Source organism: Equus quagga, chromosome 11, assembly GCF_021613505.1.
Source record: "Equus quagga isolate Etosha38 chromosome 11, UCLA_HA_Equagga_1.0, whole genome shotgun sequence".
NCBI classification, from domain to species: domain Eukaryota; kingdom Metazoa; phylum Chordata; class Mammalia; order Perissodactyla; family Equidae; genus Equus; species Equus quagga.
In genome coordinates this window covers 114,544,686-114,570,504 of record NC_060277.1, presented here as the reverse complement: position 1 = coordinate 114,570,504, position 25,819 = coordinate 114,544,686, and the positions used below count along the sequence as shown (strand labels likewise).

The 25,819-nt window shown below is 64.6% G+C and overlaps 1 protein-coding gene and 1 long non-coding RNA gene across 5 annotated transcripts in view; one reads left to right on the top strand and one right to left on the bottom strand.

Moving 5' to 3' along the window:
• AATK (apoptosis associated tyrosine kinase) overlaps positions 1–25,819 on the top strand; it is a 41,239-nt gene that overhangs the window by 11,948 nt on the left and 3,472 nt on the right. Inside the window, exons 2-11 of one of the 4 annotated variants that reach the window (XM_046677495.1) lie at positions 11,485–11,618; positions 14,527–14,674; positions 17,244–17,323; positions 17,810–17,928; positions 18,126–18,213; positions 19,171–19,304; positions 20,569–20,653; positions 20,728–20,849; positions 22,409–22,558; positions 23,055–25,713. In XM_046677495.1, the coding sequence (XP_046533451.1) occupies positions 11,485–11,618; positions 14,527–14,674; positions 17,244–17,323; positions 17,810–17,928; positions 18,126–18,213; positions 19,171–19,304; positions 20,569–20,653; positions 20,728–20,849; positions 22,409–22,558; positions 23,055–25,713 (3,719 nt within the window). Of the gene's footprint in view, positions 1–11,484; positions 11,619–12,628; positions 13,206–13,852; positions 13,877–13,916; positions 14,453–14,526; positions 14,675–17,243; positions 17,324–17,809; positions 17,929–18,125; positions 18,214–19,170; positions 19,305–20,568; positions 20,654–20,727; positions 20,850–22,408; positions 22,559–23,054; positions 25,714–25,819 lie in introns of those variants that run through there. The other 3 variants (XM_046677496.1, XM_046677497.1, XM_046677498.1) reach the window with 3 other exon arrangements.
• On the bottom strand, positions 1,493–7,175 carry LOC124247802 (uncharacterized). Its single transcript, XR_006890826.1, has 2 exons — positions 2,717–7,175; positions 1,493–2,431 (listed from the first exon to the last, which is right to left on the bottom strand). It is a non-coding gene; the product is annotated as an uncharacterized LOC124247802 (long non-coding RNA).

Below are 25,819 nucleotides of genomic sequence, written 5' to 3'. Positions count from 1 at the left end.
CTAGTTCCAGAACATTCTGATCACCCCCCAAGAATGCACTGTGCCACCAGCAGTCCCTCCTCATCCCCCTCATCCCTGCCAACCGCCCACTAGCTTTCTGTCTCTGGGGACTTGTCAGTTCTGGACACTCCTCGTCAGCAGGATCATGTGGTGTCGCAGCGAGGAACCGTCAGACTTCCTCACGGTGTCTCCACATCCTCACCAACACTTATTTTCCATTTTTAAAAATCATGGGGGCCGGCCTGGTGACGCAGCAGTTAAGTTCACATGTTCTGCTTCAGTGCCCTGGGGTTCGCTGGTTCAGATCCCAGCTGCGGACGTGGCATTGCTTGGCACACCATGCTGTGGCAGGCATCCCACATATAAAGTAGAGGAAGATGGGCACGGATGTTAGCTCAGGGCCAGTCTTCCTCAGCAAAAAGAAAAAGAGGGGGATTGGCAGCAGATATTAGCTCAGGGCTAATCTTCCTCAAAAAAAAAAGTTAAAAATTAAAAATCATGGCCATCCTAGTGGATTAGATTGCTATTATCTTCAGAGTAGCTGCTGGGCCAGACGGCAGGGTGTGGCCCCTCCAAGTAGACTGGGGAAACTGAGGCACTGGGCACTGAGGCTGGAGAGGCTGATGGGCCCGCCCTCTCTCCCCAGAAGTGGTTCCTGGGTGCTGTGGGTCTCAGACCCCCAGGGGTGCTGGGACTGAGCCAGGCCGAGGGGACAGTGAGGATGGAGGCAGAGTGGGGGAATGGCCAGCAGTTGGGCAGTTAGGGGTCAGCTTGGAGGGCTCAGAGTGGGCGTTGGTGGGTGGTGCTTTTGGAAGATGGCTCCTGTCCTGGGTGATGGATGTCCTGGAAGCCACAGACACCCCGAGGAGGCTGGGCAGGGGTAGGCCGTGCAGTGGAGGCTGGTGGCCTGGGTGGGGCTGGACGTGGGGAGGGGCAAGAGAAATCCAGGGACAGCTGGGGTCTCCCACTTGAGGAGGGCATGGGCAAGGGTCTGGCGACTGCACGTCTGGTTTGGTATGAGGTGTTCAAGAACACCCAAGGGCAGGCCTAGGGCTGGGTGGCTGCCGGGGTCTGGCGCCCCAGAGGAAGTACTGGGCACCAGGGTAGGAGTCAGGGTGGGGTCAGGAAGGGCCCTTTCGGGGTTGGGGGAGGAGGATCCAGCCCAGGATATGAAGGGGGCTGCTGAGAAGATGGAGGGTGTGGCGGGGCCGCCCCTGGACCCAGGCCTGAGCTCAGCGTGCTGTCCTGTCTGCATTCTGGCCACAAGGTGGTCAAAACTCGAGTTCCTCAGGGTGGGTCTGGCGACCACAGGACAGACCTGGAATGGCTGCCTCTTCTCTTGCCTGCTTAAGGCCACCTCTGCCTTCCACCTCTGTGGCCCCACCGCTTCCCTGGGGAGGCCTCTCTGACCTCTGGCCATGCGGCTCCCTCTGTGGGGTTTGAGTGTGGGAGGGGGGTGGACAGAGACGCAAGGAGACCCCAGGACCCATGATGCCAGGATGGAGTCTGGCTTTATTCTGTGTGTGGTGGTCCCGTAGGGGTCTTTAAAGATGGGCGTGATGAGATTAAGCGTGGGTGATAATTAAATAAAATTATACACGTCTGATTCTAGACGGAGCGCGTGCTTATTGTAGAAAATATGAAAAGTGCAGACGACTAGGAAGAAGGAACCACCCAGAATTCTACCACCCAAGACACCGCTGCTCACATTTTCAGATGTTTTCTTCCAGATCTTCTGACATAGTTGGGATCAGGATTTATGTACAGTTCTACTTTCTGCCTCTTGTTTTCAGCTTTATCGCAGTGTAATTGAAATAGACTAAACGGTGCGTGTTTAAAGGCTATTAAACTAAAAAAACTCCAACTGAAAAACTGAAAACTAAAGTTTGCCTGCTCATGTGGGAGCTTCGGGTGTTTTCTTAGTTTTTGCTGATGACTGCCCTCTGTGGTGATGACGCCAGTCCCTTGACACGTTCTCTGTCAGTCAGTTTTCCTGATTCGTTGTTTCCCTTTAATTTGGGGCTTTTTATTGAACATATATTTTTATGTGGCCAAATCCATTGATATTTTGTGATTCCTTCCATTGCTTTTAGCTTCAAAATCCTTCTCCGTTAAGAAAGCTGATCCCTACCTATTTTCCTGTAAGACGCTGTCACCGGACTGACAGACGTCGGGCTGCCGTTCGGTCACCATGTCACCGTCACCGTGTCCCCTGTGTTCCGCACTGGCTCTTCTCTGGGGCTGGGCCTGGATCTGGGCTGTTCATTGGGCTCCTGGCCTGTGGGTCTCGCCTGGCCGGCGCCCTGGGGTTTTAATTACTGTAGTTCCTCGACGTGTTAATAGCCACGTTAATAGCTCTGCTCTCTTTTTTTAGCTTCTTTCGCCTGTTTAGAGCTTCGTCCATTGTAGGGTCACAGGACTTGGCAGGTGTCTGGGGAGGTGGTGAGGGAGTTGTGGTGACCCAGGTCGTGTGACAGCCCCTCCACGCGCACCACTCACCTGACCCTCACCCGCACCCATTGGCAGAAACAAGTCACTTTCCCTTTACAAGGAGCCCAGCCTGGCGCCTGGTTCTGTCCCGAGCCGCGCCCTCCCCTTCTCCAGCCCAGCCCCCCATCCTCGCAGCCCCCCAGAAACGCTCCGTGCCCCCTCCCACTGGCCCCTACAGCCCTCCCTGGGAGACAGGCCTGAGGCTGGAGGCGTGATTTGCACTCACCGTGACGCCTGGGCAGAGAGCGCCCGCTCTGCGGGGGTCACCCAGCGGAATCGTCTTGGGGCTGATGTCTACTCCCTTTGGGGTGCACAGGATCCTGTGTCAGCCCCCCATGTCACCTGCAGGGTAAAGACCCCTAAAACAGGAGCCCCGTGAAGAAGGGCCCTGAGGCCTCGAGGAATCCTCCATCCCCCAGGGGTGGCCGTGGGGATCTGCCTTCTGCTCATGCCCCTTCAAGGGACACCCAGGTCTGGCTCTGCAGCCCTCTGCCCAGCCTAACCGCATCACCCCCGCCCGCTTCCACATCCATGCCCTGAGGCCCGTGGCCTGGCTGTGAGTGGGTGTGGCTCGGGCCCTGGCCCCTGGCGCTGGACCCCACCCCTGCCCTGCTTACCTGCCATCCCAGCAGGACCAGGCCTGGTCCTGGAGAAGCTTCTAAAGAGGGCTTGTCACACAGCGGGCAATTACTGTCACGACTTGGGAGACAGGGCAGGGGGCAGTGTCCTAGAGCCAGCACCTGGCAGGTTTTCCAGGGGGCTGTGGGAGGTCCAGGAGGCGACGAGGGGCTGAGGACTTGGGACTCTAGCCCTGAGGGTCTGGCACGAGGCCCCAGGCCCACTTATCTTCCCTGGGGGCGACAGAGAAGGTGCGGCGGTGGGGGAGGGGGGGGACCCTGGAAGGGTGTCTTGAACTTGAAAACAAATCACGAAAGGAAAGAAGAGGGGAGGGAGGAGGGGAGGGGGCGCCATCGGTGGGGGCTGTTTTCCTGCCCGGGAGACAGTGCCGGCTGCAGGGTGAGGGTGGCTGTGGCTGTGTGTGGGACATCCCCTGACACAACCTGCTGTCAGCCCCCCGCATGTGCCTGGCTGAGCAGCCTGGGGTGGTGGCAGAGAAGGCGGGGTCCAGGGGAAAGCCGGGCTTGGGGGGGAGATTTGATCTGTGAGGCCAGGGGAGGGGGGTCTCTGAGACCCCCTTTGCTCATTGTAAACTGGAAAGTGGCCCCTCCCTGCGGGGAAGGCGTCCGTGAGAGACCCTCGTACACAGCAGGCGCCCAATAAGTGTGAGATGCTGTTCATAAGCGTGCGGTCTTCTGGAATGCTGTGCCTCTTTTGGAAATGACACGGCTGCACCGGGTACAGCCTCAGGCCAGCAGGCCAGGGCAGAGGGCAGCGCCCCAAAGGTCCCAATGCGGGGGACAGTCGCCTGCCGGGTCTGGAGGGGGTTTGTCGTCTGTCTCGCTCTGTGCTGCTTCTGCAGTGGAGACAGTTGTTTCCTTTACATCTAACTGGTGAAACAGGGCCCTCTGCCCTAGGTGGTCCCCGCAGGAGAGCGCCCACAGAGGTGGGAGCGCAGGGCGGGTCTGGTCACAGAGCAGAGCGTGTCCAACACCTGCTGCTGCGCCTCAGCGCTGGCGGCCCAGGGCGGCGGAGGGTCAGCGGTCCGAGGCAGAGGCGGCTGGTTGGCCAGCCTGTGTAGCGTTTGCCACGCCCCAGCGTGTCCCTGAGCGGGGCGCGGTGCAGGACGGGGTGGGGGGCGCTGGGCACGTGCTACCTGCTCATGGCAGCTCAGGTTGTCATTCTGAACGGGCGTGTTTATTCCACAAACACGCTGGCTTTCACACCTTGTGTTTCACACGAGGGAGCTGGGCTCGGCAGTCCCTTCCCGTCTGAACGCGTCTGATTGAGGCAGAAACCTTAATTACAGGGAATGGGAGCCCTCTCCAGCCAGCCCCACCCGCTGGGCACTGAGGGTGCTGGGTGAGCTCTGGCCACTGCCCTCAGGGAGACCCCTGTGGGGTTTTCCTGCAGAACCCTCAGCCCAGTCCCCGGCCTCCGCCGGCCACCGCCCCTCCCCTGCCCTGGCTGCGGCCCCTGGAGGGGTTTGGGCCCAGGGTTCACCCTGTGCTCTCGGCTGCCCTCAGGCCCTGCTTCTCCCTGCAGTGTCGCCTCTCTGTTCCCAGTGTCCTGGCTCCCTGCCCACAGTTCTGTCCACAGAGTGGGCTGGGGGCAAGGGGGAGCGCAGGGAGGGATCTGGGGCGAGGGGCCCCGGCCTCTGAGGCCCAGGTTCCTGTCTGCAGCTTCCTTAGCCCAGCCCCTTTGTCTGGGTGAAGACAGGCTGCAAGCGTGCAGGGTGACTCTGGCCGTGGGTGCTGCCCCAGGTGAAAGGGGCAGCTCGGGGGGAGTGAGTCCCGCGTCAGTGGAGGGGTGCACGCAGACGCCCGCAGCCACTTGGCAGGAACCCAGCCTGAGGGACCGAGCGGGGGGTAGGGTGGCCCCAGAGATTTGAGATGCCACCCACCCTCCTCCTGGTGGTGGGGCCACCCTGGCCACCTGCCTCTGCCCAAGGGGGCTCAGATGGAGGAAGCCTGCAAAGTGGCTCCCAGGGGCTGACCGCTCTGCACAGCGGCCCTCCAACACCCAGCTCTGATGGAGTGGGGCTGAGGCGCCCGGGGCCTGCTGCTGGCTGAGCGCAGGCCAGGGGACCAGGAACGCAGGCACGGACTGCTCCCCAATGAGGCCATGGGGGCGGCCACTCCACCTGCCCCATCCCTGCTCCCCCCCACCACCAAAGACCCTGCCAAAGTTCTAATAATAATCCTCAGACCCAGCTGACGACCCCGACCACCGGGACAATTTGGGGAGTGACTCGGGAGAGGCAGAGGGTGGCCCCAGCACCTGAGCCCTTGGCTGTTCCCCATGCAGTGAGCTCCCCGCTTCTGCAAACTGCCCACCCCCCAGGCAGGAAACGCAGCCTCCGGTGGACACCCAGGTCCCAGGGAAGCCCGTGTGGTGCCCTGGGGTCCTCAGAATCCCCTGTCAAGCCCCACTTTCCTGATAGGTGACCTCAAGCGGGTCACCTGACTTGGTCCAGCTGGGATGGGGGGAGGGCTCACTGAGGGCAGGGCAGGCTGTCATGACTGCTGAATGCTGGAAAGTTCTCTCAGGGTCGGATTCCACCCCCTCCAGACCCCGTCCTGTCCAGCTCTGCCCTCAGGTTGTGCAGGCCCCCCTGCCTTCTGTGCACAGAGGGGGATGGGGCACTCCTAGGTGTGGCCCGTGGGTGGGTGGGGCCCACGGGGTGGGACGGCTTCCACTCCTTCAGATCACCCCTCCCTCTTGTTGAACTTTGGGCTCTGCCTTCCGGGGTCTTCGGGGTCTGTCATTCCTAAGTGCTCAGAGGGGCTGAGTTTACAGGGGCTCCGGCGGGTGGGGCGAGGTGCCCGGGGTGGCTCACGGCCCTGCAGGGATTTGTCCCTCACACGGTGCTGCGCTGTGGGCACACGGTGGCGGGAGGGAGAGCCCGGGGCCCCAGGCCAGGTCACTCCACACACAGCCACTTGCAGGGTTCAGGCCTCAAGCTCAGAGACGTCTGGCCTCTGCCCCCCTCACCCAGGGCTGGACTGAAGTGTAGAGGGCAGGGGGGCAGGGTCTTGTGGTAGGGGGTTGTGTCAGGCCCAGCTGATGTCCCTTTATTGCCTACTCAGTGTGGGGTGTCCCCACTTTCCAGATGGGGAAGCTGAGGCTCAGGGTGACACAGCCGGTGAGGGGCAGGATTTTCAGCCCAGGGAGGCCCTGGTGCACCGATCACTGTCCCTCTGGTCCCCTCCCAGCCTGGCCGGGAGCTGCCCCAGCCCATCCTGGGGAAGGTGAGCGGGTGGCTTCTCCCTACCACTGCCAGGAGCCCCCTGATAGTGGCACAAGGTCACAGGGACCTGGTGCATGGCAGCTGCTCGCTCAGGGTCTGCAGATATGCCAAGTGTCCGTCTCCTGTAGGGAGGACCCCGGAATGAGCAGAGAGGGTGGGGCCAGAGGGCTGGGTCCCACAGTGGCCAAGTGCCCCCCCCAGTGTGGGGCGTTAGGGCTTCATCTGGTTTGCAGGCGTGCCTCACTCCTGCCACTGGCATCTCCCCTTCCCACAGCGGGGGTGATCGGAACACTGGGCAGCCAGCTTGCAGCCCCTGACCATGAGCTGACCTGGGAGCCGCTGCCCCTTCCCAGGGCCCTTATAGGTGGTGTCTGTCCCTCTGTGGCTGCTGCGCTCTGCGGGGCTGGGCGGCACCTGTGGGTGCTTTTGGGGGTCTGGCCTTCCTGTCTGCATTGAGGACAGCATCCAGGAGCAAGGCACAGGGCCTTGGTGATGATGCTGCACACATGCGTCCTGGGCAGCAGGTGAACAGAAATGCCCGTGGAGGCCTGGGTTCCCCTGAGTGCCCAACCTGTGGGGCAGCGTCACGGGGAACCCTTCTGCCACACGGGTTGTTAACTGAGGCCGTGTGCCAGGATGCTGGACGGTCCTCCGTGCAGCAGCCCCAAGCTTTGGCCCCCTAAGCTGCATGCGCCCCCTCTGAGCAAGCCGCACCCCAGACCCTGCTCTCCACTCCCACGGCAGGGCTTCTGTTCCCCACATGCAGGGCCCTCCCTGGGCCACCCACAGAGGGAGCCTAGTGCCTGGCCCCTGTCCATGCTCACCTGCCTGGGTCCCTGGGGAGGCTCTCCGCACTGGACAGAAAATGGCCAGAGAGCGCCACCTGGTGGGGAATGAGGGCCACACAGCTGAGGCGTCCATGGCCAACCATCCCGGGGACGCTGTGGTCACAACTAAAGTGGGCTTTGCGGGAGCCAGGACTCCGCTGGCCTGCCCACCTGCGGGCCCAGTGTCATCACTGTCTCCCTGGGTCAAGGGCAGCGGAAGGCGTCTGAGGTGCGGGGGGCTGGTTGGAAGTGAGCCTTCGGGGCTGGGGTTCGCGTTGGCCTGAGTGTGAGCTGTGCTGGGATGGGTGGCCCCGCGAGGTGAGGGGCTCAGGTCAGGGAGAAAGCTGGACGCTCTGTTGAGGGTTGAATGGCGTGAGGTTTGTTTACATGGGCTTTTCAGCAAGTTTCTGAAACTAACAACAAAGCTGTCTGCAACTTCATCTCCTTTGACACCACTTTCTGGGACTACGGGTATCGAGTCGGTGCCGTGGGAGCCTTCCGCTGTGAGTGGCCTGTAGGCTGTACACACCTCTCTCTCTCCACCTGCGGATGTGCAGTTTTACAACCTGGGGTCCCACTGACGCCCACCTGCCGCAGGACCCTCAGGGGTCCCTCTGCCCCCGTCCGCGTCTGTAACTCCCTTCTCCAGGAGAAACTGGCCCCTGCTATTCAGTAGATCGGTGTATTTGCTCTGAGGAACTAAGTCCTTGCCTGCTGCCCTGTGCCCCATCTAGGTGCCCCCACGTTCCCTAGTGTCAACCCCGAGGGGTGCAGCTTCCTCCCGCCGTCTACTCTCCTTGGTCCCTCAACATGTGCCTGTTGTGTCTCCAGGCCCTGGGGGTGCCCTGGGTCACTCTGGCCCTTGAACCGAGCATCCCTGGGTGGTCACACCACTGGCTGAGGTCGTCACCGGAACGAAATGAGGTGCTGACCCGTCTCGCCCTCTGGAAAGAGGCGGCATCAGGGGGCAGGACACGCGGGCGGGCCCCACGCAGTCTTCCCTGACTGTCAGTGGGAGCCGGTCCTGAGGGAGTGTGGAGTGGGTTGTAGGGGCAGCGAGCAGGGCATCGGGAGCAGCCCAGGAGCCAGCTGGGCCCAGACCCCGCCCCCAGCCCTGTCAGCATTCCGAATGTCCCTGAGCCTGTTTTCTTACCTGTGAAGTGGTCACGTGTGCATCTGTGCATGCTGTGTTGGTGCAACAGGAGTCTCGGTGCCCCAGGGCCTAACCTGGCCCTGAGCACCCAGGGGCAGCCCCTGGTCTGTCTTAGGAGCTCAGCAGGGTCCAGGCAGCAGGTGCCTACCCCCAAGGGCAGAGAACGGCTCCGAGCGTCCAGACCAGGGCGGTTCCCTTGGCTGAAGGTGCTGGGGTGCAGGACTTGAGCGCCTGAAACTGAAGCATGCACAGTGGGGAGCAGACCTCCCTGCTCGGCTTCAGGGGTCTGAGTCTGCCTCACGGAGTGCAGGTGGCTGGGTGGGGGCCTGCAGGCAATGCTGGAGGGCACGGGTCAGCCTGCAGCTGAGGGGCTGTCGGAACCCTCCTCCTCCAGCCGGGGTTGTCCCGTTGGTGGAGGGTGGGGCCCGGGCTCACCGGTGCCCGAGAGCGGCTCCTAAGTTCCCTGGGCCTCTGTGTCCTCATCTGCAGGGGGGTCTGTAGGTGACACTCCTGGCGTGGCAGCCCTCTGAGGGGGCTGCTCTGGTTTCTGCTGTGCCAGCGTTGCTGGGGGCTCCAAAAGCTGACGTGTCTTACAGATTTGAAGGTTCAAGTCCGCAGCCTCTCTCTGAGCCACCCTCTGGCTCTGCCTGTCTGTGTGGTCCTCCCCGCACCCCTGCAGGCCCATCTTCAGGGACGTGGGCGTTGGGTGACGGGGGAGGCCACTCAGTGCTCCATCTGCCCCCCTCCTCTGCTGCTGAGTCCAGCACATCACGCTCTGTGGCCAGGGCCTGCTGTGGGTCAGGAGAGGGCTCACAGGGGGGTCACACCCAGCCGGGTCTAGCACTGTCAGGAAGGTTGAAGACAGAGGCTGAGGCTCTGCGGTCGTCCTGGTGCAGCAGCCCGCGAGCCCTGAGAGGTGCGTGGGTGATGGGCTGCGGGGCCTCTGCCTTCTTCAAGGACCTGGGGGCCAGGAGACCTGCCCCAGGCCTGCCGACCAGCCGGAGGGGGAGGCGCAGGAGTGCCCACATGGGCGGAGGTGGTGGGAGGGGAGTGTTGAGCACCCAGGGTCACCACGGCAACGGTGCATCCTCGAGGGCATTGGCTGCTGCCTGGGGGTGCCCTGTGAGTGTGCTCCTGGTGAGGCCCATGTGCTGTGTGTTGTTTAGGTGTGAGCACAGCACAGGGCTTCCATGGCGGGTGCGGGTGTCCACGTAGCGTACCCGAAACCTTGCCTGTGGAGGCCCCTGTGAGGGTATCTGCTCACGTCCCCGCGGGATTGGGGGACATGGCCTGCAGCCACCCTGCACACAGGTTTCTTCCAAATGCAGGCTGAGCTGGTTTCCCTGCTGAGGGGACCCTGTCCTCTGGGCCCCCCAGCCCTGCCAGGCCTTCGCTCTGTGGGTGTGGGGAACGGGCGCCAAGACCTGAGCAGGAGTCCACGCTGCGCTCAGCGACTTCCTAGGCCCTTGGGCTCACACCACCGCCAGGCAGCCCTCCCAGGTGCCCCGTTAGCAGGCAGCCCTGGCTTCCCATGTGGGCACAGAAGGCCTCAGTGGAAGCACATCAATCGGTCAGCTGTGCCGCTGCGGGCAGGCTCCACACCGTTGCTGAGCCCCCCTTTCCTCCTGTTCAGTGGGGAAGGCATGGCAGCCACCTCAGGGGCCAGTTAGAACCCAGGAAGGTGGAGCCGGCTCCGTGGCTGAGTGGTTAAGTTCGCGCGCTCCCCTGTGGCGGCCCAGGGTTCAGATCCTGGGCGCGGACATGGCACCGCTCGTCAGGCCACGTTGAGGAGGCATCCCACATCCCACAACTAGAAGGACCTGTAGCTAAGATATACAGCTGTGTACGGGGGCAGGTTTGAGGAGATAAAGCAGAGAAAAAAAAAAGAACCCAGGCAGTGCTGCTGAGACCCCCTCTGGTCTGAACTCAGGGACCCTCAGTGGCAGGTGTGCTGGTCGGTTACGGGCTCTGAGGGCTCAGCTGCTGGAAGGTGAGGGGTTGGGGTGCTCATTGGGCAGAGGAACTGGGGGCAGGCAGAACACCCCCAGTGGCTGGGTGGAGGACCGACAGACAGAAGGTCCTCGGGGAAGGGGCGTGCGTTGGATCCTGTCTGGAGGGACAGGAGTGGCAGGCTGGGGGTAGAGTTGCCAGCCCCGCTGCCCCTCCTCAGTCTGGGGCATGCCATCCTGCGGGCACCAGATGGACCAAGCGTCCCCAGAGCCGTGGCTCAGCTGGGGACTGAGGGCAGCTCGGAGCCCTGTTTGAGGGCCATGCTTCTGTGTTGGGGGCCATGTTGTGCTGTCCTGGGCACCTCAGTTTCCCCATCTGGTGAGGGTTAAGCATAAGGGGCCTCACATGGACCAGGTGCTGCGGAAGGGAGGTCCCCACAGTCCCCAGGACAGAAACAGCACTAGGGGGGCCCTTGGTGGTTGATTCAGCAAGAGGGCCACTTGGAAATGCCAGGCCACATGGAGGAACTCTGCTGCCCAGCTGATGCGGTGCCACCTTCTTGGGGACAGTGGGGTCCCCAAGCCTCAGAGGCCAGACAGGCTGTATTTCTCATGGTCCTGACCCCCAGCTGCCCCGAGCCTGGCTGTAGCCAGCAGCCAGCTCCACAGTCTCCCCCACTTAGTGGGGACGGAGTGCCCCCCCAGCCCCCTTGGCGTCTCAGCCTTTACCAGTGCCAACCCCATTGCTCTGGCAATGATAGCCCCTGGGGCAGGCTCCAGAGGGGTGATGTGGGGTGACCAGAGTCTAAGAGAGATGCGGAGGGGGTCCCCCACAGCCCTGAGACCCTGACCTCTCGGAGGAGTGTCCGTGAACCCCCAGAATTGGGAGCTGGGCGGGCTCTGGCCACTCTGCCAACTCTGTCTGCTGGGTGAGACCAGAGTGGCACCTAGTGGCCGGCCTTGGGACTGCAGGCTCAGGCCATTGTGGCCGCCCAAAGTGTCCACCTGCCCTGGGCTGAGCACCTGTGCCTCTGCTTGTGGGGTCTCTGAGCAAAGGTCAGGATGCTGAGTCCCAGACTGTGGCGAGTCGGGGTGGGCCAGGGAGCCCGAGGCAGGGCTGGGGGTCCGGTTGGCCCCTGAGTGCACCTGGGGGACGAGGCATGGAGGCTGCCCTGTGACCGCTCTCTCCCTCTGCAGACGGCGCCCCACTCAGTGAGCTCTCCTGGTCGTCCTCGCTGGCTGTGGTGGCGGTGTCCTTCTCCGGGCTCTTCACCGTCATCGCCCTCATGCTGGCCTGCCTGTGCTGTAAGAAGGGTGGCATCGGGTTCAAGGTGAGGGCTGGGGGTCCGTGGGGGCTGTGGACGGGCTCCTGAGGGCAAGGCCCTCTTGTGTCCACTTAGCACTGAGCTTCCCTGTCTCCTGGGGCCATCTGGGGGCCATGCAGACCCAGGCCCGGATCCCACAGCCCTGCCTCTGGGGCTGCCGACAGCAGAGCTGGGGGCTCTCAGGGACCCCAGCCCTCTACCTCTCCGCTTTTGGGTCATGCCGTCGTATCCCACCTCAGGGTCAGGCCTGTGTGCTGGGTATGGGTTGGGCCTTTCAGGGGGCCTCCCGGGGCTCCTGAGCCAGCGTGGGAGGGGACTCGCCTTCCTAGAGGCCCGAATTCTTGGTGGAAAAGGAGGGGCCCTATGCCCAGGGGGTCCTCGGATCCCTGCTCATGGGAGTCGGCAAAGGGAAACCAAAGCCGCCCACACACACTTCCCCGACACCAAAACCACCTCCCTGCTGGAATCACCTGACTTTGGGCATCTTGGGCCCCATGAGGAGAGGACCACTTATGGGCACGTGCAGCTGGGGCGGCTGGGGACAGTGGTCATAATCACTGTGATGTACGGAGCATCAACCGGGCCCTCAGCCGCCCTCCCCAGGGCCAAACTCCCCGCGGTTGTCCTGGGCTGGGTTCTCGGGCTGAGGCCTCCCCCTACTAAGGATGGTGGCCGAGGGGCATCCCTTGGGGTGCTTTCCTCCATCCTGCAAACCCCACGGCTGCCCCCCACGTCTAGCTGCAGCTCTGAGCCGGTGGGGTCGGGGGACCAGGCAGAAAAGCTGGGAGCTGAGAACCCCAACCAGAGCCGCCCCCCACCCCAGCCTGCGTGGGCTCAGTTCCTGCCGACTTAGCAAATAGCAGCCTAGCCTCTGGTTGTTCACCCACCCACGCGGGCAGGCCAGCCCCGCCCCTGGGCTGGAGGTCAGATTCCTGGGCCTGGAGAAGTCGGGAGAGGAGGGGCCGTCCTGTGACTGTGCTCGGCACCCTATCGGTCTCCATACTAAGTGGCCTGCACCCCAGCTGTGTGGCCCTCATTTTAGAGAAACAGCACCCTCCCCTCTTGCCCTCTGGTCTCACATCACAGAGGGGCCTGGGGAGCTGTCACCTGCCAGTTGGGGACAGTGAATGTGGCACTGCCTGTATAGAGCTCACGGTTGACTGCTCGGCCATCCTCCCAGACCCTTGGGGTGGGGCAGGCAATGCTGGCATTTTCCTGGAGGATCCTGCGAGGTCGTGGGGGGCAGGGGTGGGGACAGGGGCCGAGGGGTGGGACTTTCTGGCCATTGTATAAGTCAGCCCCTCCTCACAGTGCTGTGAGAACAAGGCCCCAAACAAGGGCCAGCAGCGGCCCCTCCCACCCGTGCCTTCCTCACCTCCTGGGGAACATGGTGCCCACAACATTCCAGAGCCAGTGTGCCTCGTGGGAGGGCCTGCCTGCACAGTGGGCTCCTGCCTGGGCTCTGGGGGCCAGTGCTGGGCTCCCCGGCTGGAGCGGGGCTGGGGGAAGGGGCTGGGAGCCATGCTCACACTGTCGTACCTGATCACCCGCTGTGCCGGCAGAATCCAGCGGGCCTCCAGGTGGCACCGTCAGGTAATGGGCTGGGGCCAGGGCCAGGCCCTGATGGGGGTAGACGGGCATCTGTGCCCTCTGCAGGGCCACAGCTGGGCTCACAGGGCTGAGAGGGGGTCCCAGGCCCCAGGCCCCCTGGCTGGTCATGCGGGCCCTGGAGAGGGGGCGTCGCTGCAGTCACCAGTGGCTGTGTCCTCTTTGGGCACAAAGAGGGACTGGCCTGTAGGGACATGCTTCCATCTTACAGCTGAGAAAATCCAGGCCCAGGGAGGGCCTCCTGGCTCCCAATCCAGCTGCTGCTCCACACGGGCGTGACCTGGGGGGCAGCTGGGCTCCAGCTCCTCAGAAGTCCCTCGAGCCTTCTGGCCTCAGTTTCCCCACCTGGGCAGGGCGTTGTGGGCAGACAGTAGGTGAGGCTGAGAGAGGCCGGCAGTCCTGCTCCTGCCTTTTCCTTAGGTGGCTGTCTTACCTCAGGCTGGGACTTTGGCTCTGGGCTCAGGAATGTGCTCTGGCCCTGGGGGAGGGGTCTTCCCCAGACACACAGGTGTGACAGCTGCATTTCAAAATAGCAGCCCAGCCAGGTGGGGCCCAGCCCCAGGCTGCCCAGGGCCAGGCTCTTAAGGAGTTCTGGGAGCGGACGCCAGCCTGCCTGGGGTCAAGGTCCAAGGGCGGCCTGCTGGCAGATGGCTGTGGTAGGTGGCCGGTGTGGCCTGGGGGTGAGGATGGGGGTGGGCTCCCTTTGCTCTCGGGAATGTTCCTTGTCCGGGAGGCCGGGGCACTTAGTTGCTTGTCCTCTGGGGCAGGATGGGTGGGGTGATGGAGCCCCCATCCCTGCTCCCCAACCCTGACCCTAGGCAACTGCCCCATGGTGGGCGGGCAGGGCTGCTGGGGGAGTGGGGTGGGGAGGCGCTGGGGGCTGGCTCTGGACGGGCAGGGGTGGCCAGCCTGGGCTGCTGGTCCCCTGCCTCCAGCCCCACCCACACCCTGCCAGTGTGGGCCAGCACTGCCTACCCCACCTGAGCCAGGATGAGTTGGTGGGGGTGGGCTGAGGCTGGCAAGGGGCTGCTGCCCTGTGGCTTGTGCCCTCCCCCACCTTGAGGCTCTGCAGTTTGGGAGGAAAAGGCCCCCACTACAAAACAAATCCTGGCTCTCCTGGGACAGCAGGTGTCCCTGGGGGGGGGCCGGGGTTAGGAGTGGGGTCTGTCTTTGCCCTGAGGCTCGAAGAGATGGCTGGAGGGGGTCAAGCCCCCCACCCCACGGCAGGATAGGTGGGTGCTCCACCCGTCCCTGCCCCTTCCCATCTTGGGAGCCCTGGAGCTCACAGCCTGTCGCCTGCGCCCAGGAGTTTGAGAATGCCGAGGGGGAAGAGTACGCGGCCAACTTCTCGGTGCAGGGCTCCCCGGCGGTGGTGGCTCCGAACGGGCCCGACGTGTACGTCCTGCCGCTCACTGAGGTCTCCCTCCCCATGGCTAAGCAGCCGGGGCGCTCAGGTGAGTGAGCCCCCCGTAGGCCCGGGTGGTGGGTGGAGGGTGTGGCTCGGGGTCAGCAGCTAGCGCTCCTAGGGAGGGGGTGGCAAGGGGCTGGTGTGTGTCTCCTGCTGGGACCTGGGCACTTTGAGCAGGCTCCAGGACAGCCCTGCCCCCATCACCTCTCCCACCCCAGGGCTGCTGTGCAAAGGGGTGGAGACAGGCACCAAGGGCAAGGGGTGTTCCCTCTGGTGCTGGGATGGGCCACTGTGTGCTGGGAGGAGGGCTCCTCTGCTGTTGACTTCTCAGCGCTGGCTGGCCACACAGGGACATGGGCTCCAGTGTGCCGTGGGCACCGCCCACCCACTCGGGGAGGAGGTTCTCTGGGGCTCCCTCTGTGGGCTGGGCTGTGAATGAGCCTTTCACTCAGGCCCTGGGGGTGGGGGCAGAAGGGGGCCCAGGGCCAACCCAGCACATGCAGGTGCAGGCAGGGGCAACTTCCTGGGCTTCCTCGCCGCGTTTCCCATTTGCCCCGAGCCGGGGTCCCCCCACCAGGCTGACCACCTACATTCGAACATGCGGGGCCCGAGCTCAAGAGGTTGCAGGTCAATGACCCATCTGGGCTTGGAACCCACGTCCACGTGATGCTGGTGCTGTGGGAACCCCGAGTTCTCTTTGGATCCCTGTCCCCCATGGTAGTCTGACCTCAGGCTCCCTCCCAGGAGCCCCTAGGCAAGGCCTGTGCCCACCCCAGCTCCTCCAGGAACAGAGGGAGGGGTGTCAGGCCCTGGCGGGGCTCTGTGGGCCCCTGGGCTGGTTACTGCCTGGACGAGCCGGCCCGCCACACCTGCTGTGCGCCGGGCTCTGCCAGCCTAACCACGATGCTGCCCACCCTGGCCCCAGCCTTTGTCATGGGCTGGAGCTCCCGAGGCACTGGGCTCAGCCCCCAGAGCAGACCTGGGGGGAGACTAGCTGCCAGCCCCCCGGCCTAGGACTCCATGAGTGTCCCCCCCCCCCCCCCCCGACACACACACACACCAGCATCTCCTGAAGGAGACGTCACCAGTTAGGCAAGAATCAGGGCCTGGGGCTCAAAGCATGCCCACATTTGTTGCCTGGCCCAAAGGAACACCCTATAAGGCCTGCAGGTGGGCTCTCTGCTGCAGGAGGTCCCCTGACCCTCCCGGGTGATCGTGAGGGTCTCTGAGCCCCTGACACTGCTGGACACTGGGAGCTGGTGGGGAGCCAGGGGCCACCACAGGGCCCACTGCCCCCCAGACCCAGACCTGTTACTCCCTGGGCAATGTGTGCCTGGGACCCCACAGAACCTTTGAGACCCAGCTTCCCCCACCCTCTGGGGACTGTCCCTGCAGAGGACAGGGGGCAGGGACCCACGAGAGGACAGCGATTGCTTGTTTCTCTATTTGTTAGCTCTAGTCTCAGCTTTCTGCGGGTACCCTGCTTCTGGAGAGGAAAGGGAGAGATTTCCGGTGATGCTAGGAGGGCAGCCCACCTGGAGGTCAAGGGTCAAAAGCCTGGACAGCAGGTCCCAGCCCTTGAGACTGCGGAGAAGGACAGCACAGTCAGCCAGGCCCCGTCTCTGGGCTCCCCTGTGGGCGCTGCCCCTCGGGTGGACCCCAGCCCCCCAGCCCCAGCTCGCCGTGCCTCCTACAGCTGAGAGGGGAACTTTCCAGTTGGCTGGCAGGTGGCATGTTCCCGCCTCCTTCGCTGGCCCAGTGTCCACTATCAGGACGCTGGAGAGCCTGCTCAGGGAGACCCCAGGCCGGAGAGTTGGGGGCATCAGTCTGGGGCTCAGGGAGAGGAGCCCTGGGACACAGCCTAACGGGACCCGCGCCCTAAACTGTGCTCAGCATCAAGGTCAAGGTTCCCTGAAGTCTTGGGTCCCTGGGAGCAGCCCCTCAGCCCTGGGCTCTCCTGGTAGCCAGGCTCAGGCCCTCTCCCCTGGGCCCTCCAGGCACTTGGCGTGGGAGCAGAATTTAGGGAATCCCTCGGGGCACAGGCAGGGCGTGAGTGGGCTCAGCGGTCCTGGCCGTTCCTCCGGGGCCCTTGCTGACCCTTTCTCCCTGCTGACCTCACCCAGCCCAGCCTGCAGGAGAATGGGCCCAGTGTGTTCCGTACAGGGCTGTGCCAAGCAGACCCCAACAAAGGGGCCTTTGGCGTGCCTGGCGCTGGAATGCCAGCCTGTGAGGGGCGAGGGGCGAGGGGCGGGCCGCCCCAGTGCCCTCCTCCCCATGGCCTTGGCCCCACCTCCCTGCCTGCCAGGCATTGCCTGTGGACCAGTCCCGGCTCCAGGCCCTGCCGTCTCCTGCCTGGCTTGACCCTGTAGCTGGGGCACAGCCTTCCCAGACCCGCCGGAAAGATGCCCGAATGCAGCCTGCAGGTCCACGGCTTTCCAGGGCAGCAGATGCCCTGCTCCTGATGGCAGCCTCTAGGTGTGGCCCCAGCTCTCAGGGGCTCAGGGCGGCTCCCCAGAACAGGCCATGCAGGCAGCCCCTCGAGGGACCAGGTGAGGGAAGATGGGGGCAGTGATGGAGGCTGAGGTGGGGTCTCTGAGCCCCCTGCCCTGTTACAGTGCAGCTGCTCAAGTCCACAGACCTGGGCCGGCACAGCCTCCTGTACCTGGAGGAGATTGGCCACGGCTGGTTCGGGAAGGTGAGTTGCGACCTGGGTGTCAGGGTGGGCTGGCACCGTGGGCCCCTCTGCAGGCCTCACCCTGCTGGGCCCCTCCCTGGGGAGCTCAGGGTCCACAGGGTCCACAGCCCCTTCTCTTCAGGTCCTTGTGTCAGACACTGGGAGGTGTCTTTCATTGGGCTGGGGGCACAGGAGGTGGGGAGCAGCATCTTGGTCCTCGCTCCCCCTACACCCCGGCTGGGCAGGGCAACCGGGTCCCTCTTCCTCCCTGCAGACCCCCAGAGCTAGAGCTGAGAACAGCTGGGGGCGTTGGGGGACACGAACCCATAAGACTCAATGTTCCAGCCAGCCGGGTTCACCTGGGAGGGATCCAGAACCCATTTTGCAGATGAGTAAAGCAAGGCACAGAAAGAAGTGCCTTGTCCCCAGTTGCAGGGGAGAGAGGAAGAGCAGGGGCTGGAGCGGAGCATGGGGAGAGTGGAGGCTGAGGTGCTGCCCGCCCCACAGGTGTTCCTGGGGGAGGTGAACTCGGGCATCAGCAGCTCCCAGGTGGTGGTGAAGGAGCTGAAGGCCAGCGCCAGTGTGCAGGAGCAGATGCAGTTCCTGGAGGAGGCACAGCCCTACAGGTGGGTGGCACCTGGGGACAGGCGGGCGAGGCTGGAGGAGGCAGCAACAGGCTGGGGAGGGGGGGCCCTGTAAACAAAGGCCAGCTCTGTGCTGCCCCCACTGCTCCCCCACCCCTGCAGAGCCAGCCCGGCTCCCTGCTCGCCCGCCCCCTCCTGTCCTGAGTGTGTGTCAGGGGGCAGCCTGTTGGCTCCCGCAGGGCCCTGCAGCACAGCAACCTGCTCCAGTGCCTGGCCCAGTGCGCCGAGGTGACGCCCTACCTGCTGGTGATGGAGTTCTGCCCAATGGTGAGTTGCCCCTCCCTGGCCCTCCAGACCCTCTGCCCCTAGTGTCTGTCCACGATGGGCGAGTGGGCCCAGCCTCCTCAAAGAGGGGCCTCACCCCGACCCTGTGGGCCCCACAGTCCCCCCTAAAGTGGGGCCTGGGGCCCTGCCCCACCACCTCCCAGAGGTGGCCTGTGGGGAGGAGCTGACCCCATGCCACTAGGGAGGGTGGCTGTTTGGGCTGGGACCCCACTGCACCCTGGGGAGGCCCCAGCTGCTTCTCCATCACCTGCACTGCTGAGGGAGGTCAGTTTTCCTGGGAGGCACCTGGGCCAGCGCAGGAGGCTCGCACCCACTCACCTCTGCTTCTGTGGCATTTTAATCTTGAGGTCTGTGACTGTGCTTGCAAACTGCGCCCTCAGGGCCCCTTCCCACATGCATGGCTCCGGCACTACAGAGGTGCCCTCGGCAGACATGGGTCCCTGCAGTATGCAGGACCCCACTGTCTGGTTTCTGGACTCCTGGCCGTAGCCATGATCTCCTGGGGCTTCCCCAGGATGGCTGGGCCCTTCCTGGAGCTGGGTGGTGTCAGCAGGTCAGAGAGTTGCCAGCTGACCCTCTGGTCACCTGCCCTGGGTTCCATCCTGGCTCAGCGTCACGGCCTGTGTGGCCTGTCTGCTGCTCACCAGCTGTTAGGTTGTGGGCATCTGAGCCCCAGCGGTCTGTATGAGGGGTGTGGCAGGGGTTCTGGCCCCGCAGGGCTGCCTGGGTCCATGGGGGTGGTTTGGAGAAAGTGCCCCCTGCCTGTGGGGTCGTCCTGTCAAGAGCTGGCCACTGAGGGATGGCCACAGCGGCTGCTCTGGCCTTTAGCGGATGCCTTGCTCGCCCCAGCAGGCCCCACGTGGGGAGGGAGGCCCAGTGGTTGGTTTGCACGGGCGCCGGCTCCGGGCCAGCAGCTGACGGGGCTGCCCCTCTCGGCAGGGGGACCTCAAGGGCTACCTGCGGAGCTTCCGGGTGGCAGAGTCCATGCCACCTGACCCCCTGACCCTGCAGCGCATGGCCTGTGAGGTGGCCTGCGGCGTCCTGCACTTGCATCGCAACAACTATGTGCACAGGTGAGGGCGGGGGTGGGCCCGGAAGCCCTGGGGGCTCCCTGGGCTGTCTGAGGGCCCCACCCCGGCAGAAAGGGACACCAGCAATTCCTGCTTCCTGGGCGGTGGGAAGGTTCATCGGGTTGGTCTTTATTGGGCCTCTAAGGACCGTTGTGCAAAGGAAGTTTATCATGTGATAAGCACCGGGCACATGGGGTTGGACACCTGTTTTTATAGGACGGTTAAGTGAAGCGATGCACACTGTCCAGCTGGCCTGGGTGGGCACACAGTAGGGCCTGAGGCTATCCTCTGTCCCCAACATGGTCAGTGCCACCCCGTGGCCCTATGCTGACCCCTGCTCTCCTGTCTCCCTCGGGCCCAGGGGGAGGGATGGCTCTGTCCTGCTTCCTGCCCTAAAGTCGGAAAAACCGGCCAGGGTGCGCAGCGTAGGGGGACATGCCGGAAGAAGTGGTGATGGATGTGGCCCCTCCAGCCCCGGCCGCCGCACGGGCCGTCCTCCCCAACAATATCCTGGTGCTGAGTGATGACACACGCAACTCCAGCATCAGTGATTTTGTTGAAGAGGGCAGCTGCCAGCCTCCTGACCTGCCTGCCGCGCCCACCCAGCCCCGGTGCCTGCTCGCCCCCACGTGTAAGCGCAGCTGTAGCCCCTGGCACAGCAGCTGTGTGGCAGATGTACGCTGACCCACGTTTGCCCCAGTGCCCTACGCCCCAGACACCCACCCGGCCACCGGGCAGCCAGGGCTCTGCTGCTGGTGGGCACTCCACGCCCTGCCCCCTGCCCTGGGGCCCTGTGTAGGCAGGGGCAGGACCCCTGGGGACATTCGGACCTGTTTCGCCAGGACTGGTTCTTGCTTCCCAGGGAGCTGAGGGTGACGGTGTGGTGGCTGGAAAGGCTGCAGTGTCCCTGGGCTGGCTCTCCCCTGAGGGACGGGTCAGCAGACTGGTGTCTGAGGAGAAGCAGGGGCGTGGGCCGGGCAGGGGAGGGGACCCAGTGCAGCTGGGCCACGTCTTCGAGGAGGGGACCTGGGCATGCTCTAGCCCTCGCTGGGCCCCCTCTTCCTCACGTGCGTTGTAACGTTTGAGGCCCTGTCCCTGCCGACCATCTGAAGTGCCCAGTCTGGGGAGAGGCCGGGCCTCTGGGCATGGGGAGGTGGGCAGCCTCTCAGATGCCCCTTCCCACCCACCCACTGAGTGAGCCCAGGACACACTTGGTGACAAGCGGTCCAGCTCCCTCAGGGCCCTGACCCTGCCCTCCTGCCCCCAGTGACCTGGCCCTGAGGAACTGCCTCCTCACGGCTGACCTGACGGTGAAGATTGGTGACTACGGCCTGTCTCACGGCAAATACAGAGTAAGTGGGCCGGCTGGAGGGGCAGGGCTGGCCAACCGGGCCCCAGCGGGTGACACTGTCCTGTGTGCCCACAGGAGGACTACTTCGTGACTGCTGACCAGCTGTGGGTGCCGCTGCGCTGGATCGCGCCCGAGCTGGTGGACGAGGTGCACTGCAACCTGCTGGTGGTGGACCAGACCAAGGCCAGCAACGTGTGGTGAGTGTGTGTCCTGGGGGCCCACGTGAGGACGCGGCCCCTGAAAGTCGATGGCTGTACTCCCACCTGCTGCCTCAGCCCTCACGGCTGCCCTGCCCGGAGCCCGAGTGAGTGCACGGTGAGGACGCAGGGCCTGCAGGCCCACCGGGTGCTCTGCCAGCCTGAGTCCCCACTGACGGCCTGTTCCTCCATGTTGGAGGGGATGCACGTTGGCCACTCAAAGAAAGGCCACGTGTACAATGACATGCTCCTCTGTCCAATCTCATCACTCTGTTGGAGGGGGCCAAACATGTCCCTAGGTGAGGTCATGGGGGTGCTGGAGCCACCCCTGGCTGCCCAGTGCCAGTGGCCCACAGTGGCTGAGTCGGCAGGCCAGCAGGGCCTGTGGAGACCGTGGAGGAAGTCCCATCCCTCCCAGGACCCATAGACATCCGGGTCAGAGCACACGTCAGGTTGCAGAGCCTGCTGGGAGCAACAGACTGTACCCATGAGACGGGGCGGGGGTTCATGTGGCACCTGTGCCCATGAAGAGGGGCTGGTAGGGGCCAGGGATCTCCAGGACTGCAGCCTGGAGGCACCGAGCTGGGCACAGAGTGGGCATTCAGACCCAGCACTGCAGCCTCCACAAGGCCAGGCTCCGAGCCGGCCTGAGAGATGGAAGGTGTGGACTTCTACAGGCTGTGAGGGACATCTCTGCCATGGTGCTCCTCTGGCCCTGTCCTTGACCAGCTTCCGCTTCCCCTCCCCACCTCCTCCCAGCCCCCAAGGCCTCAGTCTGGCCTCCCCTCTGCTCCTGATGAACCCTCAGAGCCTGGATCCATGGACCAGCCCGCCTTCCTGAGCTTTCCAGGGGCCCTCCCCTGAGCCATTTAACCATGGCCCTGTCATGGACACTGCGTTGCCTCCCTGAGCCTCGCCTCTGCATCAAGCTAACCTTCCCTTGCCTGCCTCCCCTGCTGCATGCTGGCTGCGGTCCCCTAGATGGCTTGAGCCAAGGTCACTGTGACTTCTCCGTTGCCAAATCTGCTCTGTCCCTCATGACCCCAGCTTCCAGGGACAGCCCGGGGTCCCAAGGAACTGTGTGAAGCCACCACCCACCAGAAGGAACCCAGTCACCTCCTAGCTCCACGTGCTCTGGCGGCCCCTGTGTGTTCCCCAGGCCCACCCCTGCTGGGCTGGGACCTCCCTGGGCTGACCCCTCCCGCAGCCTCACCCCACGGCTGGGTTCCCTCTTTCCAGCCTCTCATACCTGGTACAGTGACTGGTCTTCACCATGGCAAGAAATGAATGAATGAACGAAAGGATGGACCTAGGTCCCTGTAAGGCCAGGCTGGCCTCGATTTGCCTGGGCACCCTGGGTGCGGGCTTGGTCTTGGTCAGGTGGCCCATGCTGCCCGTTCACTTAAGGAAGGCACCGTCTTTTGGGAGGGGCATCCCAAGAAGCTGGTGTGATGATAGGAGTTGCCCCTTGGTGCCCAAGGCTCTGAGGTGCTGGGTTCCTGTGTGGCCCACGCCATGGCCGGCCACGCCAGCCCCTCTGATGGCGGTCACCCCTGCAGGTCCCTCGGCGTGACCATCTGGGAACTCTTTGAGCTGGGCACACAGCCCTACCCCCACCACTCCGACCGGCAGGTACTGGCCTATGCTGTGCGGGAGCAGCAGCTCAAGCTGCCCAAGCCCCAGCTGCCACTGACGCTGTCGGACCGCTGGTGAGGACCAGTGATGCCAGGCGGGGCCGGGGGGGTGTCCCCAGCAGGAGGGCAGAGGCAAAGAGGGATGCTGAGAGTCCCTAGGGTAGAAGCGGCTCCTCGTGACTGGAGACGCCCGGGTTTCCAGCTCCCCTGGCTCCCCTCTGGCCGGCAGTGACGTCTGGGCCCCACACTCTCCCCAAACGGAAATGGCCTCTTTGCCCAAAACACAAATTCACCTGCAGGCAGGGCAGGGATGACTTAAGGGAAAGGTGCCCCGGCACGCTTCCAGTTCCCACACCGCTGAGCCCACCTGGGGAGATGTGGGGTCTCCTTTAACTAAGTGGGAGATTCCCTTAACTGCCCTCAAGCGATTTTGAGGGTGAGGAGGAGAGGACGCACGCCCTCCGGTTGAGGGCAGATGGGCTCACTCCTCCGGGGGCTGTGCACTGCCACCCGTGGGGGGCGGGCAGGGCCCCGTGGGCGGGGACTGAGCCCGGGGCCTCCCTCCCCGCAGGTACGAGGTAATGCAGTTCTGCTGGCTGCAGCCAGAGCAGCGGCCCACGGCGGAGGAGGTGCACCTGCTGCTGTCCTATCTGTGCGCCAAGGGCGCCACCGAGGCGGAGGAGGAGTTCGAGCGGCGCTGGCGCTCGCTGCGGCCGGGCGGGGGCGGCGCGGGCCCCGGGCCGGGGGCTGCGGGCCTGGCACTGGGGGGCGCTGGCGAACTCGCGGCCGCCTCCTCCTTCCCGCTGCTGGAGCAGTTCGCCGGCGACGGCTTCCACGCGGACGGCGACGACGTGCTGACGGTGACAGAGACGAGCCGCGGCCTCAACTTTGAGTACAAGTGGGAGGCGGGCCGCGGCGCGGAGGCCTTCCCACTGCCCGGAGGCGCGCCAAGCCCTGGGCGCGCCGCGCGCCTGCAGGAGCTCTGCGCCCCCGACGGCGCGCCCCCGGGCGTGGTGCCCGTGCTCAGCGCGCACAGCCCCTCGGTGGGCAGCGAATACTTCATCCGCCTGGAGGAGCCTACGCCCGCCGCCGGCCACGATCTCGACTGCGCCGGCTGCGCCCTCAGCCCCCGCGGCACGGCCCCGCACCCTGACCCCGGTGACCACGACTCCGACTCCGACGGCAGCACAGCCACCTCGCTGGCCATGGAGCCGCTGTTGGGCCACGCGCCGCCCGCCGACGGCCCCTGGGGCCACTGCGACTACTACTCATGCAGGAGTGGCGCCCGGGACCCGCCCTGCTCCTCGCGCTCGCCCTCCCCCTCCTCCAGGGCCCTCATGCTGGCGGAGCCTGGGGCGGAGGACACCGACTGGGGCGCAACCGCCTTCTGCCCGCCTTTCTTTGAGGACCCGCTGGGCACGTCCCCTTCGGGGAGCTCCGGGGCCCGGCTTTCCCCGGGTGCGGAGGAGCTGGGGGAGGCAGAGGCCCGAAAGGCCGCCCAGCACAGACACTGGAGTTCCAATGTATCGGCCAACAACAACAGCAGCAGCCGAGCAGCCGAGTCCTGGGACCCCGGCTATGCGAGCAGCTACTCGGACTGCTGCCCTGGCATGAAGCAGACCCTACAGGCTGTCCCTGAGCTGGTCCATCCCCTGGCCCCAGAGGACCCCAGAGAGCCTCTCCTTGGGCCAAAGGGGGCCTCCTCTGGCCAGGAGCCGGGCTGTTGCCTTGGCCTCCCCGATCTGTGTCCTGCTGAAGGCCTGGCATCTGCCACCTGCCTGGTCACAACCCCCTGGACAGAGGCAGCTGTAAGCGGGGGTGACAGCCCCCAGGCAGAGCCCAGACTTGCAGAGGAGGCTGAGGGCTCTGCTGGACTCCAACTGCCCCTTCCCTCCATCCCATCCCCATCCCAAGAGGGAGCCCTGCTTCCTGCTGAGGAGGCCAGTGCCCCCGCCGCCCTGCCTGCCTCCCCGACACCCGCCGGCAGTCAGTTGACTGCCACGGAGCCAGCCAAGACCCTGGACAGCAGCAGCAGCTCTTTGGAGCTGGAGGCACCAGGCAGTGAGGATGAGGACACGACCGAGGCCACGTCTGGCATCTTCACTGACTTGTCCAGCGATGGCCCGCAGGCTGAGAAGCCAGAAGTGACACCGGCCTTCCGCTCCCTGCAGAAGCAGGTGGGGACCCCTGATTCCCTGGACTCGCTGGACATCCCGTCCTCAGCCAGTGATGGCGGCTGTGAGGTCTTCAGCCCGTCGGCTGTTGGCACCCCTGGTGGGCAGCCCCGAGCCCTAGACAGTGGCTATGACACAGAAAACTACGAGTCTCCCGAGTTTGTGCTCAAGGAGGCACATGAGCTGTGCGAGCCTGAGGCCTTCGGGGAGCTGGCCTCAGAAGGTGAGAGCCCCGGGCCTGAGACTCGGCTCTCCACCTCCCTTGGCGGCCTCAGTGAGAAGAACCCCTACCGCGACTCGGCCTACTTCTCTGACCTGGATCCTGAGCCTGAGCCCTCCTTGGGCCCCGAGGAGAAGCCAGGAGGTGTTCAGGCCCCGGGGCCAGAGCTGGACCTGGAGAGCCCGCATAGCCCTGGGTTGCAGCCTGCACAGCCCTTCCTTGAGCCTGGGGTGTCCACAGAGGCACAGGGCGCTGGCCCCAGGGAAGTGCCGCCACTGCCGCTGTCTGAGGACTCTTTCCCAGAGCCAAGCGCCTGCCCCACGGGCCCCAGGCAGGAGACTCCCTGGGCCCTAGGCCCAGCCCAGGTGCCACCGGAGCCCAGCTCCGGGCGTTCCAAGATTTTCTTGCTGACCCCGGTTCCACTGAGCTCAGAAGGCCACCGCGCTGAGCTCCAGGAGGCCCCGGGACTGCTGTCGGGCCTGGCCCTGAAGGAACGGACAGGGGGGCCGAGCGCCCCCAGAGCCCCACTCTGCCTGGCCGTGCCGGGACTCCCCACAGCCCCAGAGGGCCGGTCGGAGGAGGAAGAGGACGACAGCGACGACAGCGACGAGTCGGACGAGGAGCTCCGCTGCTACAGCATCCAGGAGCCGAGCGAGGAGAGCGAGGAGGAGGTGCCGCCCGTGCCCGTGGTGGTGGCCGAGAGCCAGAGCGCGCGCAACCTGCGCAGCCTGCTCAAGATGCCCAGCCTGCTGTCCGAGGCCTTCTGCGAGGACCTGGAGCGCAAGAAGAAAGCCGTATCCTTCTTCGACGACGTCACTGTCTACCTCTTCGACCAGGTAGGCGGCCGCACGGGGCTCTGCACGGGGCTGGGGGTCCCTAGCGAGACGGGAAGCTGTGGGAGTGGCCGCTGCTGGCGGCCCGAGCCACGTGCTGCTCTGACCT